Raw genomic sequence first — 15,299 nt, forward strand, 5'->3', positions numbered from 1 at the left:
GGGCCCAGCCGCTCCGCGGCATGTGGGATCTTCCCGGACCGGGGCACGAACCCGTGTCCCCTGCATCGTCAGGCAGACTCTCAACCACTGCGCCACCAGGGAAGCCCTGACCTCAGTTTTATCTGGTCAATGAACCAGAATCATTACCAACAACATTCAGTTTATGTGGAAAAAATGACACATCTATTGCCTCTGCCTGTCTGCAGGAAGCATATTAAGTCTCTTTCTCTCTTTCTTTCCTTCTCTGTTTCCTTCCTCCCTGCCCCCAGGATATTCAGTGATTCATTATCATCATGAATTTTCCAAGCTTCTCATTCTGACAATATTGTCCTAAGTAGTCTAGAACCTTGTATTTGACATGTGTTCTTAGGCAGTCCTCTGAAGAACCAGTTTTCCCTTTGTTCCTTGGAAGAATATTGATAAGTTGAAGGATGTTAAGTGATCCTTAAGTTTAAGGCTTATAAAAAAATTGTCGGAATAATAATACTTCATATAATGCATTACAGTTTCCAAAGTATCTTCACAGACCGTATCCCATGTGATCCCTTCTACAACCCTGTGAGATAGACAAATCAGCTCTTACCCCATTTTTTCAGGAGAAGAAACTTAGGCTCAGAGAGGTTAAGCATGGGCCTAAGATCAATCAGCTAGATGGTAAAGATGACTCTAAGACGCACATCTTCTAAGTCTTAATTTGTGATCCTTCTTCCTTACCACGTGGTCAGTGTGAGCATTAGCTCAGCTAGAACACTAGTTGAGACCCTGAAAGAAATGTCAGAGACGAGGCTGCAGTGCCTAATGTGTGGGTACTGACACCACTGCAGAAAGTGTGACCGTAAGGGAATGTGACTGATTAATGAATATGAGAGAACTTTTGCAACTACTGAGTATTGTGCCCTTCGGAGTGCTGGCCCTGTGAAACTTTACACTCATTCCATGAGCCTGCCGTTGCCTAAAATGTTTTTGGAAATGCCTTTCCAAGCTTCACATGCTTTTAAGTATGTTTTGTCAAGACACATCTTCACCTTCTCTGGAATGGGTTTGAGCTTTGGCAATAGTCAAGTTATAATTGGTGCCACTGGAGTATAAAGCTCCAGTGGTTTCTGCACCCCGTGAGGGCTAATAACACTGGGGTTGTCAATTTACTGCTAAGCCTCCAGCATCTAACACAGCCTGGATTACACTAGGCACTCAGTAGATGTTTGTTGAATGAACAGTTGAGTTTGGAGGGAAAACAAGCTGGGTTGCTCCAAACCAGTGTGTTCAAAAACCACAAAGTAAGGGCATTGGTTGTCCTGTGTGCTTGCCCAGAGGGAACTTTCAAAAGGGGAATCCCCCCAAAAGTGTGGAGCAGTGGCAGCTCCATCAGGATAGTGAATAAGTAATTGCATTGAAAAAAGACCCCATTTATATGTTTAAGTACTGCATGTTTAGTTAAAAATATCAGCCAATGTAATGTAGTCATTTTAATAATAGCCAATATTTATTGATGCTTTCTTGGTGCTAGGTACTGCTCTAAGCACTTTTCAGGTTTACCTTCCTTAATTGTTACAGACAACCCCATGGAGTAGATAGCGCCATCATTCCTATTTTACAGATGAGGAAATAGGCACAGCAAGGTTGAGTAACCTGACCAATACCTACAGACAGTAAGTAGCTGAGTTGTGATTTAACCTCAGACAGCCAGATCCCAGAACATGTGTTCTTAACTGCTCTGCTCTACCACCTCTGATAACTCATGTCATATTCAATCATTAGTCAACACAAAGTATACTTTTATGAAACTATTAAATCAAGAGATATGCTGAAGCCAAAATTATTTCTGGTAACAGGACGCTTTTAGTATTGTTTTATATGTAAATAGCATTTCCTGAGCTCAGCTGGAAATTCTTAGGCCAAGATAAGAAGAGAGAAGGTGACTTTGCTTGGGGACTTGTACTTAACCGGTGATGACTTAGGAGTCAGCCAAAGAGAAGATTGGGAAAGAGGAAGCTCTCAGATCAGTGAACATAACCCAGCCATTTGTTCCTTACAGGGCTTCTATAAACGGACCCCAGACTATCTTCAGATTAGAGAATGGAAGAGGTTGGGCTGTTTTCCGGTCCCCATGGTCCACTCCACATTCCTAATTGACCTCAGGAAGGAAGCCTCTGACAAGCTGATGTTCTACCCCCCGCACCAGGACTACACCTGGACCTTTGATGACATCATCGTCTTTGCCTTCTCCAGCAGGCAAGCAGGTACTTGTTTGTATGCGGTTGTACTGCCACCATGGAAACACTGCAAATAACCAGCTCCGTTGTTTTGGGCATTTTATTAAAAAAACACTCTTAATAAGGAAATAGTCTTCCTATTCAAGTAGTGTTAGAGGCAATTAATTGTCCGCAGTAACCATACCAGCACCCTCTGTGTTGCTGTCCCTGTGAGCACCAATGACCAAGAGCCAGGACTGGTCCCTACCCAAGAATCCACTCTCCTTAAAAAAAAAAAAAAAAAGGTGGTGGTTGCCGTGGGCCTGTGATTCGTTCTTTATGGTGCTATTGCATTGCTTTGTTCAATATAGGAGTTCTTTACTTAATTAGAAAACTGTGACAGAGGGCCAAAAGTACACTGGGGAAGACCCAGGCTTAAAAAATGGAAGTTTATTTCTTCTCAAAAAAAAAAAATCACAGCTAGTACAGTGGCTCTGTTCCACAAAGTTTTCAGAGACCCAGGCTCCTTCTCTGTTGCTTCTCCACCTTCCATGAGGTATTGTCCTTAATCCTATGATCCAACATGTCTCATCAGTATAGATGCATTTCAGCTGTTGAGTGAAAACCATAGAGGGGAGGGCACTCTCCGGCCCTTTAAGGGTACCATCCAGGAGTTGAACACATCACTGCCATGCATAGCCCATTAGCCAGACTTAGGACATAGGACAACACCTAGCTCAGAATGTTGGGAGGCTCAAAATGTTGTCTTTATTCTATGCAGTCTAGAGCCCCAATTCTCTCTCTGGGAGGAGAAAACAAATTTTGGGAGGTAACCAGCAGTCTCTGCCACAGTCCCCCTGGAAGGAAAGGCAAAACCAGACTTCACTCTTTCATGAACCATTGTAGACTTTTAGAGGACGACAAGTCAGTAGGAAAGTAGGTTATTACTCTTGTGTCCCTTGCACATGCAGTCAGGGAGGATATAATTCACTAAAGTGGTTCAACATGAAGATACACAGCATTCCTAAAGCAAGGCTTTCTTCTCAGGATCATTCAGACCTTCCTGTCAGAGGCCAGGTCCCATTATCAATGAGCCAGAAATGTGCCACTTAACCACTAGCAAAAGTGAGTTTAGAAACCGGGCAGATGGTGTATAAATTCATGTGGCTGTATAGTCAGGGTGGATAAGATCATGCACAGACCCCAGGCAGTGGAGGCAGGTTGCTGGCAGCTGCGAATATTAATAAAATTCAAGCTACAGCTCATTCATCAGGCCATCCTAGAAGCCTTAGGTATCCCACTTATCAACTGTAGATTTGGTAGGAATGAGAATATTTGGTGGAAATGTGGAAAGCTGATTATTTTTTCCCTTGGCAGCTAGAACCATTTAGACCCTTTGGCCAGGTGTAGACATGTTTTAGGTCTGTGTCAGGGCAAAAGCAAGTTGTCATACTCATGTGGATTGGAAGTTTTCATGAAGGTCCTTGTGTCAGCGTTAATGGTAACTGCTTCTTTCCGCTTGGTCTGTGATTGGCTCTGATTTCTCCAGGATGGGAAGCAGACTCAGGGCCTTCCCAGTCCTTCAACTTGTGCCAGTCCTTTTGCTTAAGAGCTTGAAGTAAAGATGCTCCAAGAAATTGAGCTATTAACAATTACAATAATGATCTTTGCATAACAAAGGCCTCCTTGATAGACATTGCACAAGGCATTATTGTGACCCAGTCACTAAATTATTATGATACAGTTTTTAAAACCAAGAATTGGATTTGGGGCTGGAAGAATGACATGAGCTAGATAGGAATTTTTCAGCTATGCCCCTTGCTTGGCCTGTTCACTTTGACTTCATTCTTTATTGGTCAGATTCCCATAGGCCTACCCAGGACATTGAAAGCAGGTGCAGAGGCCCAGAGCTGTTTGATGATTCCGCTGGGAGGAGAGAGGCAGAAAAACAAGGAGAGAGGGTCAGTCCTGTAGGCTTTCCTGCTGTGCCTAGCATTGTGTTAGGCTCTGTGACAGTGGGGGAGATAAGATCTTTACATGTGGAAACAAATAATAGTTATGAAGCAGTGAAAGCTGAGGGGTCAGATCAGTGGTACAAACTGTGAATAGGGCAGGAGTCAAGATAGGAAAGAATGACTGTCATTTGGGGGAATGAAAGAGCTTTCCTGACGGTCGTGTGGCTCTAAAACAGCACTTTTACTCAGCTTGAAGTATTTTTAGAAGAGACTTGAATGAGCCTGGAGTTCTGTGCAGCCCATGGAGTGTTTCTAAGCTCTTTCCCTCTTAGGTTCAAAGCAAAGCACTTCCTTTCTCTCTTGAAAGAGTCTTGATGAAAGATGATTTATATTCTTTTGTTCTCACTCTTATAAAGCTCCCTAGCTATGGATCATCCATTGGAGTATCTTTTTTTTTTTTTTTTTTTTTGGTGTGTTGCGTCTTTGTTGCTGCACGCGGACTTTCTCTAGTTGTGGCGAGCGGGGGCTACTCTTCATTGTGGTGCGCAGACTTCTTACTGCGGTGGCTTCTCTTGTTGCAGAGCATGGGCTTTAGGCGTGCAGGCTTCAGTAGTTGTGGTGCACGGGCTCAGTAGTTGTGGCTTACAGGCTGTAGAGTGCAGGCTCAATAGTTGTGGCACCTGGGCTTAGTTGATCCGCAGCACGTGGGATCTTCCCAGACCAGGGCTCGAACCTGTGTCTCCTGCATTGGCAGGATTCTTAACCACGGCACCACCGGGGAAGTCCCATGGAGTATCCTTTTTTAAATGTCCAGAAGGAAATAGAGGGTCCACATGTCCCAGGCAGGACCATCTAAGCACAAACCTCGACCCTTAATCTTTCACCTCCAACTCCAGGCATTGCCACATGTGGGTGAGGAGTGACAGGGGCAATCCAAGGGTGCTGGAGTGCTGGGGCGTGCCTGCCCATCCAGCCCAAGAAGAGAGCACAGGGGTCATGGGCAAGTCTCCGTGGCTCTAATGAAGCCAGGGCTGGGAGTTCACCTCCCGCTGTGGCCAGTGATCTGGGCTGTGTGTCACGGCCACAGTAACCATCTCTGGCACCAGCCAGTCATCCTCCACATGTCTGCCGCGAGTCAAAAGAGGCAAGAGATGTGGGTGACGGGCAGGCAGAGCTTCCTCCTGCATGTCACGGGGAGTGCTTGAAAGTGCCTCCCATGCACGGGGATGGCAATCCAGAGTGTTTACTGGTTTTGAGACTCGGTTTCCAAATCCTGGGTGGGTAGAGAGATACTTGACGTTGGCTCTTTAGGGGCAGACGTTTGGCACTAATGGCTCTTTAGCGACAGAGGTGTGACCTTGGGCAAATCACAGCTTCTCAAACTCTGAGCTTCCATCACCAAGGATAAAGGTAAGTAGATCAATCTTGCAATGTTAGGGTACTAAGTGAGTGCAAGAAAATGTTTGCTATCTTCATAAAAGAAGTACAGGCCATCAATCTTGATGGTAGATCAATCTTGCAATGTTAAGGTACTAAGTGAGTGCAAGAAAATGTTTGCTATCTTCATAAAAGAAGTACAGGCCTTCAAGGTATAGTATCCTTCACCATTCTTTTTCAAAGAGAAAATTGTTTGCCCCAGAAGTAGCTTTCACTGAGTGCCAAGTTCCTTCATAGATTTTATCTAATTACCAACACATTTTCTTTTAAATTTTTTATATTTTTATCCAATTATCCAGGTAGATAGTTGAATCAATCCGAATAGTCCCCCACAGTTTATTATAAAATCAGAAGTCCACTGGGTGTCACCTCCCTGTACCATTTCCTTCTTGTAGAAGACAAGCACTTTTAACTCTTCTAGATGATGGTACAAGTGTAATAGTCACATCCATGTTTCTAAGTAGCATGTTTATAATACTGCTTCTTGATTTTCTGGTTTTGCTTCAGGAAAATACCTATTGACTCACTAGTGAAGAGGAGGAGTTAGTCCTCTCCCCTCCCTCTGCCACGTTCACGCAAACGCATTCTTTCCGTCACCCTGTCCTCTTGATGTAGTTATGTGGTACTTTAAGAAAGAGCCATGGTCAGTGTTTTTGCTCTTATAATCATGTGAACCTAATTCCATTTATGGACTATGGCTAGTTTTCCTTTCATATCTGACTTAACAATTGCCTTTTATATTTGCTTAGTTTTATTATTACTAACGCCATCCAAAACTAATCCCTGACTGTCTAAAACTCCTCTTAGAATGGTCAGATTTAGCAGATGTTCTTTGTGTGTGTGTGTAAAGATGTCTGTCCTGGAGCCTCCTGTTGTTCTCTAACGTGAGAGGTGCCACAGCTGCGGAGCTGCAACTCCCTCCTCTTCTCTTCTGTATTGATTCTCCTGTTCACTATGTCCTGCGTATTCCTGGTTTTTTGGGTTTTTTTTGTAATCCTCCCCCTCCTCCTTTCCTCCCCCTTCCCCTCTTTCTTCTCCTTCTTCTTCCACATCATCCAGTCACTGTCTGAGGAAGTGTGATGGCAAGTAAATATGACCTTGCACGTCTGAAAATGCCTTTCTTCTCCCCTCACACTTGATGGATAGCTTGGCTAGGTCTCACCTCCCCTTTTTACTGAAGCTTTGGAAAATTGAATGGTAAAATTATTTACCTAATTAGGGTAGAGAGGCAACCTAAACATTAAATCATTTCCCTTCTGTTTCCTGAATTCATCACGACTTTGCAAGAGGGTCCGTTTGGATTTGAAGTTTCTCAGAAGCATTCATGTCGGCAAACAGTAGGGCTAGTGAGTCCTGTTGGTGAAGGCAAGAGAAGTGACAGTGCTTGCTGGACCAGCCCTGGTGGGAGCCGGGTTCAGTAAAGGGGAGGATAAGAGCTCTTTTCTTTGTTCGTTCTTCTCTGTTAATGCCACAAGACAGCTCCACCTGATTTGGCAGGGGATGCAGCTGACTGGAGGAAATTTCATCTGCACAAAATAGAGAAGTTGCTATGCAGGTAATTCTCTGTCTGCAAAGCATAGGTGATTATAGAAATTAACAGATCAGAAGCTTGGACACATGGACCAGTGCTTGGCAGACTCATCTTTTTACCTAAGCAGTCTTTTCATTAGTCAGGACTGTCAGTTGCTGGATCTCTCTGAGACCCTCTCGATTCCAATATTCATAGCTACCTGGTTGAACACAGGTGCTATATATAACTCTTGGAGTTAGCCAGCTGGGGCTGTGAAGACGGGTTTTGAAAACAAGAGGGCTGTGCTATGTCTCTGGTATTGTCATACTGAAAGTTCTTAACAGGACTTGAAATGCAGACTTTCTTTTGTCCCTTTCTGACTCTTTTATAGAAGTTTCATGTCTGTTGGTTGACTCCAAATCCATGCGTGCTAAGAGAAGAAATCAAACCATGGAGAATCATGGAAATTTTTAAGTTTCCTTTGTTTTTTATTTTTTGTTCTACATATGCTTAGAGTTACTTTAATAATCTGTCAGCCTTACAGGATTTTCCTGTTTGCTTTCATATCAAATGTGGCTTTTATTCCTCATTTTCTCTTTATTTCCTGTAGGTGGATTACAGTGTTCCATTCTGTTCTCTGGAGCGGGAATTCCTTGCCTCCTTTTTGATCCCGTCATGCCTTTAGTGTTCATTTCAGGCCACAAGGATGCTTTCTCTTCAGAGAGAAAAAAATCAATTTCCTCTGAGCCGAAGAATGGCCCAGGGTTTTTATTTGCCCCAAATTCTGGTTACACTTTCTTAATAAAGGAGCATTTTTGAGGTCTACACAACCTGCCCGGAACAACTACTTGTTCAATTTCAGTGCCCAACTCAGCTTTGGCCACAGCCTAGTCTCTTTTTTCTTAGTTGTCACTGTAGAACTAAGAAGTGTATTTTCTGATTGGCCAGTTTTGTCCCTCTCTTGTGTCCTCAGGCATCCAGATGCACCTCTGCAACAGAGAGCACTACGGCTACCTGCCCATCCCCCTGAAGCCCCATCAGACCCTACAGGAGGACATTGAGAACCTCATCCATGTGCAGATAGAAGCAATGAGTGAGTGACCCAGGGGCCTGGTAGTGGCTCATGTTCCGTTGCCACTGTGAACATACCAGCCACTTTTTCCCTCTCCCAGGACTGGAATCTCACAGCCATCAGTCAGCCAAGGCTGAAACATAGTTGTTCATTTGTTCATTCATTCTCAAACTTTTCCTATGTGAAATATGAATATGACAAAGTCTTTGCCTTCAGGGAGCTTCCCTTCCACGTGGAGAGCTGGGTACACAGTAAATACATTTCACACAGTGTCCTAAGGGCTATAATGGTATTTTGTCTATGGATTTAAAATCTAACTTTGTTGCTTTCTAATTATATGACTTTGGGCAAGTAATCTAACCCCCTTAGTTGTGAAATGAAGATAAAACATCTAGGGTTTGGGGGCAAATTCCCCATGATATATGTAAAAAGTATACTAGCAAAAACAATAATTATGACTTCAACTTAATAATAGCTTATGGAGTAACAGATACCATACTAAACATGTTTTGTACTTTGTCTCATTAATCCTTACAACAACTCAATGAAAGGTTTTATTATTGCTCATATTAAAGATGAAGACATTGGGATGTAGAGAGTTTAAGTATCTTGCTGTAGATCATTCTGCTAAATAAATGATACATTGGGATTTGAACCAACCTTGCTATCTCCAAAGCTGAGATTCTTAAACACTGTATCATATTGCCTCTGGGTCTGGCATGATGTCAGAACTGGTAAATGCTCAATGATCAGGGACTACACTAATTATTATGTGTAATGAGCAGTGGTGTCCAAAGGAGAAAGTAACAAAAGCACTCTGCCTAAGGGAAGATGCTGGAAATGGCTACCCAAAGGAGGGAATATTTGCACTGAATTTTCATGCAGTATCTGAGAAACTCTGTCATTCATCACTAGAGCATAGGATGTGTGTATGTTGACAGTCGGGGTGATTGGGAAGGCACAATGGGAAGCAGGGCTGGAAGGTAGGCAGGAGCCCAGTTAGAAGGACCTCTAATGTATAAGAAGACGTTTGGACTTTTCCTGAAGGGAAGGGAGATTTAAAAGAGATTTTAGCAGCGAAATGTCAGGTTGAAAGGTTGAAATGTCGGGATTTAGAAAGGTCACTCGTGGTAAGAGAAACATGGCTGGAGCAGCATGGGGCAGTGGGTGCTGGTCTTAGGTCAGAGGTGAAGAGACCGTTTTGGACATTACATGGTAAACTAGGCAAAAGATGGTGAGGATCTGAGCTAGGGCAGGAGCAGTGGGAATGGAGATAAACTTATGACATAGACTTGAAAGGACTTAACCAAGAATTTGTGGATGAACAAAAGGGAGGCAGAGGAAACCTTGTAAGTTCTGACTTGAATGTCTGGAATGACTGCAGGAATTTTAAACGCATGTAGATTAAAGGAGACATTTGTAAAGAAAAATCATGAGTTCATTTTTAGACCCATTGAGTTGCTTGTGAATATCTATTTCCTGCTTCTCACCTCCAGACAACAAATTCCTTGTTCATATTAGTCTCAAGACATAGCCCATTCCCTGCCACCTAGTAGGCACCCAGTAAGTATTTGTTGAATGAATGAATGAGTTGCCCAGTGGATAGATGGAGAGATGAATCTGAAACTTAAGTTCTATCAAGTCTAAAGATGTTGAGTTGGGATTCATCAACAAGATAATGTGATATCACAGAATTTTAAGAAAACAGGAGCACGAGATATGGAAGGAAGTTCAAGTAAGATAAGGACTGAAAAAGGGTCCAGTGGGTTTTCTTCAGCTAATTTCCATAACAAGAATGGTTTCAGAAAAGGCTGACTCAGAATTTAAAGTGTTTGAGAAGTAATTAAAAAGCAAGGACATAGAGAGAAAGCAGAATGTTTTCTTTTAAGAAACATGGTTAGGACCAGAAGGTAAGACAATAATAATTATAAAGATTCATCAGAAGGGTCCTTTAGACAGCAAGCTCTCCTACTGTTTTTACACAGGATTGTGTTTGCAAAACATCAGTCAGCCCAGTATACCAGGGACATATTGGTGGTGATGAGCAAAGCGTATCTGTAGACGATACCTGGGATGGGGAGCGAAGCACCCCTGACATTACAGCCTTTGTTGCTGATACACATGATAGTTTGCAAGCCATTTGGTCTTTCCTGGTCTCAATGTCCCTGAGTTTGAAAACAGAAGCAAGAGATCACTACTGTTCTCTATGAGTACAGAGAATAATAGAGATAATGGAGAAATGATAGAGTATTAATGGTAGTATTAATACTCTATTACTAATAGAGTAGAATAATAGAGTATTCTTGGGGGGAATGGGGATTGGGATTGAATGATCAGCTGGTTCACTGGGATAGTATGTCTAGGACCAGCCCTTAGGAATTTATTTTGTGAATTTCTTTAATCCATAGTGTCTCTGCCTCTTCTCTGTGTTGTAGACCCAGAGGCCAAGGGCAGTATCTTATTGCCTTCTATCCCAGTCACCTAGCACAGTGCCTGACATATAATTGGTAACAAACAAATATTTGGTGAATGCATGACCAGACGAGTGAATGAAAGAATGAGCAGATGAATAAAAACTGTGTTGCAAAGAACATGCAACATGAAGCCAGAATAATGGACTTGAACCCAGGCTCTATCATGTAAGAAGGGAGAATCAACCTCTCAGAGCTTTAGTTCCTTTATCTGTGGAGTGAGGATAATAACACTGACTTTGCTGGGTTGAGAGGAGCAAATAAAAGAATATACATCAACTCCATAAAACAAAGAGGTGTTGCTATTATTAGGGCTCCATTTAATGCTTGGTAATGTGTGTCTCCTTATCATCCCCATGCCATGGCTTTCAATCTTGACTCCAAGTAAATGTCCACCCAGAGAGGCTGACCAGAGCCTTGCCTTCTCTTCTTTTCCCCCACAGAACTGAGAGCATAGAAAGTTCCCTGTACACAGAAACACACACACTGTCAAAATCAATTTTAATGATTACAAATATGTACAACACTATGCTAGGCAGGTAGATTTCATTTGGGAAGAACCTGTAATTTATAGCTGTCGTTATTGATCCCCCGTACACTCCAACTCTAGTGAGAGGCACTTTATATATGGCGTTTTATTTAATTCTTGTATTTACCTTCTCTAGTTATAATTTTGTTAAAATTTTAGATCCTGAATTTTAAAAGACAGAGCATAATTGGGATAATAAAATAATTGGAAAATAAACCTTTGAGGGTAATAATGCAGAAACACACACTGAAGGCCTATGTAGGATTAAGAAGAGGCTGGTGAAGATGAAATCATAGCTGTCAAGTGTCCTCAGGAAAGATGAACTAGATGCTAAACGCACTAGTTCATCTGGAGCCCAATGGGCAGTTAATAAATGGCTGCTAATAGACTGTACAACTGAAGCATTAGAAGAGGCATAAAATTTATGTACAAACACCGAATGCCTACCTACAATGTATGAGTCACTCTATGAGGGCACTGGGGATTCACAACATTTTACAACCAATTCTGTTTTGGGTGTTTATATTTAACTAGGGAGACAGGACAGACATTTTAAAAAGACCCCAATGATGCAGTATATTGCTTTGTGAAAGGAGCAGTTATAAGGGCAGTAGGAATTTGGAGTAAGGAGAGATCGCTGTGGGCTGGTGTGATCTAGGAGAGCCTGACAGTTCTTAAGCTGGGCTTTGATAGAAGTGTGGAGTTTAAACAAAGGGAGTGTTATGGTGAGGGCACTATACGTAGAGGAAACAGACTGAACAAAGGCATTGTTCAAAAAGCATTCACACCCTGGAAGAGAGTACGCTTTAAACAGTAGAAGGCAATAAAGTTTGAGTGTTGGAGTGGTTTAATCGTTATGATTCTTGAATGCTCAGCTAAAGTACGATGCCCATTCTAAAAGCAGTAAGGATGCAAGGAAGGCTTTAGAAGAGAGCATCAGGCTATAAGTATTTATTAAACACATACTTTGTTCCATGGATTGTTCATATGCTGGGGATGCAGCAGTCAACAAAACCAGCGAAGCTCTGCCATCAAGGAATTTATATTCCAACACAGAGAAATATACAATATATCAAGGAAGTAGCCACATGAATATTTGGGAGAAGAGTGTTTCAAGCAGAAAGAACAGCACATGCAAAGGCTGTTAGGAAACAGGCTGGGGTACTCCAAGAACAACAGGCCAGTGTGTTTGGCATGTACAGAATGAGAAGTTGAGTAGGAGATGGGGTTATGGTGGAAGAACTGTCCAGATCATGCAGAGCCTTGTGGCCACAATAAGGAATTTGGACTTTATTCTTTGGGTAACAGGATTCTATGTGGGTGGTGCAGGGAGAGTGGCATGATGTGATTTATGTATTTAGGTAAATCACTCAGGCTGGGGTGTGGATACTAGAGTGTAAAGGGACCAGTACATCTTTCCTGGTGAGAGATGATGGTGGTTGGAATGCAAACTGTAGTAGGAAGGTGATGAGAAGCAGGTGGATTTGGGATATATTTTGGGGGTAGAGCCAACAGGACATACTGAGACCTGGATGCAGCCCATGAAGGAAAGAAAGGAATCAATAATGACTCCAGGATTTTGGCCTAGTATACCATGTAGCGAAATGGGAATGGCTTTACAGGAAAAGACTTAGGGAGGGAAGTTGTGGTCATATAAGCTTAAGATAATTATTAGACATCTAAATTGAAAGCTTAGGAGATACTTGGATATATGAATCTGGAGTTCAGGGAAGAGACTCCAGTTGGAAATAGACATTTGAGAGTCATCAGCATTAAAAGGATATTTGAAGCCATGGAACAGTGTGAACTTGTTTTGTAGGAGAACGTAGAAAAGGAGAGAGTGGAGGACAGATCCCTGGAGGACACAAACAGGCAGAAAGCTGGAAGGAAAAATGAAGAAGTGTTTCAAAAAGGAACCAGATGCTGTTGAGAAGTGAAGTCAAATGAGGTTACAGAACTGATCACTGGTTCTCTCAAGGTAGAGATCTGTGATGACCTTGATAAGAACCACGTCAGTGCAAATGATTGGAATAAAGCCCACTGGAGTTGGCTGAAGAGAGGGCCATGGGGAGGTGAGAAAGTGGACTCTTGTTGGCACGGGAATAGAGAAGTAGGGTAGTGGCTATAAGAGAGTGACAAATCAAGGGAGAGGTTGTTTTGTTTTGTCTTTTATGCTGTTTGTGGGGGGTTTTTAGGTAGGGTTTTAGCATGTTTGTATGCTGATGAGAAAAATCCAAAATATAGGGAGAATTTAATGATGTAGCAAAAAGATAATTTAAGATCCTTGAGAAAACAAGTTCTAGATAGAACAGGGATGCTATCGCAGATGGGAAGGCAGAATGCGTAGACAGAGATGCAGCTGGGTTTGTAGACTTGAGGTGGAAGGAAAAGGTAGGTCTAGTTTGGCTTTAAACATTTTCTCTATGACATATATAGTCCAGTCAACAGCTCAAGAGAGATGTTGAAGATTCCAGGAGAGAGAGCAAGACATAAAATAGACCTCTCAGGGAATGGGAAAATAAATTTACTAGGGAAGTACAGTTGCATCATTTGGCAGTATCGAGCGCCAATTTGACATCTGTGGCTATAATTTTGAAGTGACTCAGTAAACGCAGTTGTGTGAATTTCTTTCTTGGTGTTCTTCTTGGTGCTAAGAGGACAGTCAGGTTTAACTAGGATTGGGCTTTTGCCAAGAGCAAGATCAGTAGAGGGAATCAAGGGTCTTACAAGGGATGAACCATGAAATCTAGGTTGGGTACTGATGAGGGTGAGAACAAGAAGGGTGTGATGGATGCAGACATGGTAGTGGGTCACTGAAAGAATGATTGTTGGTTCTAGATTGTTGGTTGTTGGATGGATCACCATGTGGATGCTGAGGTTTGTAAGAACGATGGCAGGGACACTGAAACTGTGAGCCAGAGGTTGGAGTCATCAGTGGCTGAGGGAACATGATTAGGAGGTACAGAGTGCTAAAATATGCTTCAAAGAAGCCAGTTTTTGAAGGATGAAAGAGAAACAGTTTGCAGTGAGTTGGGGGACATGAGAAAAATCAGCATTCACTCTGACAGCTGAAAGGGAGGCAGTGTCCTCAAAGGAAAGCCAAGTTTTAGTCAAAACAAAAAGGCAAAGAGACATTAAGAAAAAGTGAAGGGACTGAAAATATCAGGGAGTTTATGAATTTCAGACTGGAGTTTCTGAGATCAGAGAAGAGTTTGGGCTGGGTGGAGATGGGGTATAACAACAATGGCTAACACTTTTTTTTTTTTAACATCTTAATTGGAGTATAATTGCTTTACAATGGTGTGTTAGTTTCTGCTATATAACAAAGTGAATCAGCTATACATATACATATATCCCCATATCTCCTCCCTCTTGCATCTCCCTCCCACCCTCCCTATCCCACCCCCCATCTAGGTGGTCATAAAGCACCGAGCTGATCTCCCTGTGCTATGCAGCTGCTTCCCAGTAGCTATCTGTTTTACATTTGGTAGTGTATATATGCCCATGCCATTCTCTCACTTCGTCCCAGCTTACCCTTCTCCCTCCCCGTGTCCTCAAGTCCATTCTGTACATCTGCGTTTTTATTCCTGTCTGGCCCCTAGGTTCTTCAGAACCTTTTTTTTTTTTTTTTGAGATTCCATATATATGTGTCAGCATACGGTATTTGTTTTTCTCTTTCTGACTTACTTCACTCGGTATGACAGTTTCTAGGTCCATCCACCTCACTGCAAATAACTCAATTCCATTTCTTTTTATGGCTGAGTAATATTCCATTGTATATATGTGCCACATCTTCTTTATCCATTCATCTGTCGATGGACACTTAGGTTGCTTCCATGTCCTGGCTACTGTAAATAGAGCTGCAGTGAACATTGTGGTACATGACTTTTTTTTTTTTTTTTTTGCGGTACGTGGGCCTCTCACTGTTCTGACCTCTCCCGTTGCGGAGCACAGGCTCCAGACGCGCAGGCGCAGCGGCCATGGCTCATGGACCTAGCCGCTTCACGGCATGTGGGATCTTCCTGGACCAGGGCACGAACCCGTGTCCCCTGCATCGGCAGGTGGACTCTCAACCACTGTGCCACCAGGGAAGCCCCTGACTGTTTGAATTAATGTTTTCTCAGGGTATATGC

General features: G+C 42.6%; 1 protein-coding gene across 1 annotated transcript in view; it reads left to right on the plus strand.

The window, feature by feature from the left end:
• COLGALT2 (collagen beta(1-O)galactosyltransferase 2) overlaps positions 1 to 15,299 on the plus strand; it is a 69,891-nt gene that overhangs the window by 14,374 nt on the left and 40,218 nt on the right. The window contains exons 4-5 of the mRNA XM_029230991.1: positions 2,036 to 2,240; positions 8,068 to 8,187. Coding sequence (XP_029086824.1) covers positions 2,036 to 2,240; positions 8,068 to 8,187 — 325 coding nt within the window. The remainder of the gene's footprint in view (positions 1 to 2,035; positions 2,241 to 8,067; positions 8,188 to 15,299) is intronic.

This window comes from Monodon monoceros, unplaced genomic scaffold, assembly GCF_005190385.1.
Source record: "Monodon monoceros isolate NGI ecotype Baffin Bay Population unplaced genomic scaffold, NGI_Narwhal_1 Super_Scaffold_18, whole genome shotgun sequence".
Classification (NCBI taxonomy): Eukaryota; Metazoa; Chordata; class Mammalia; order Artiodactyla; family Monodontidae; genus Monodon; species Monodon monoceros.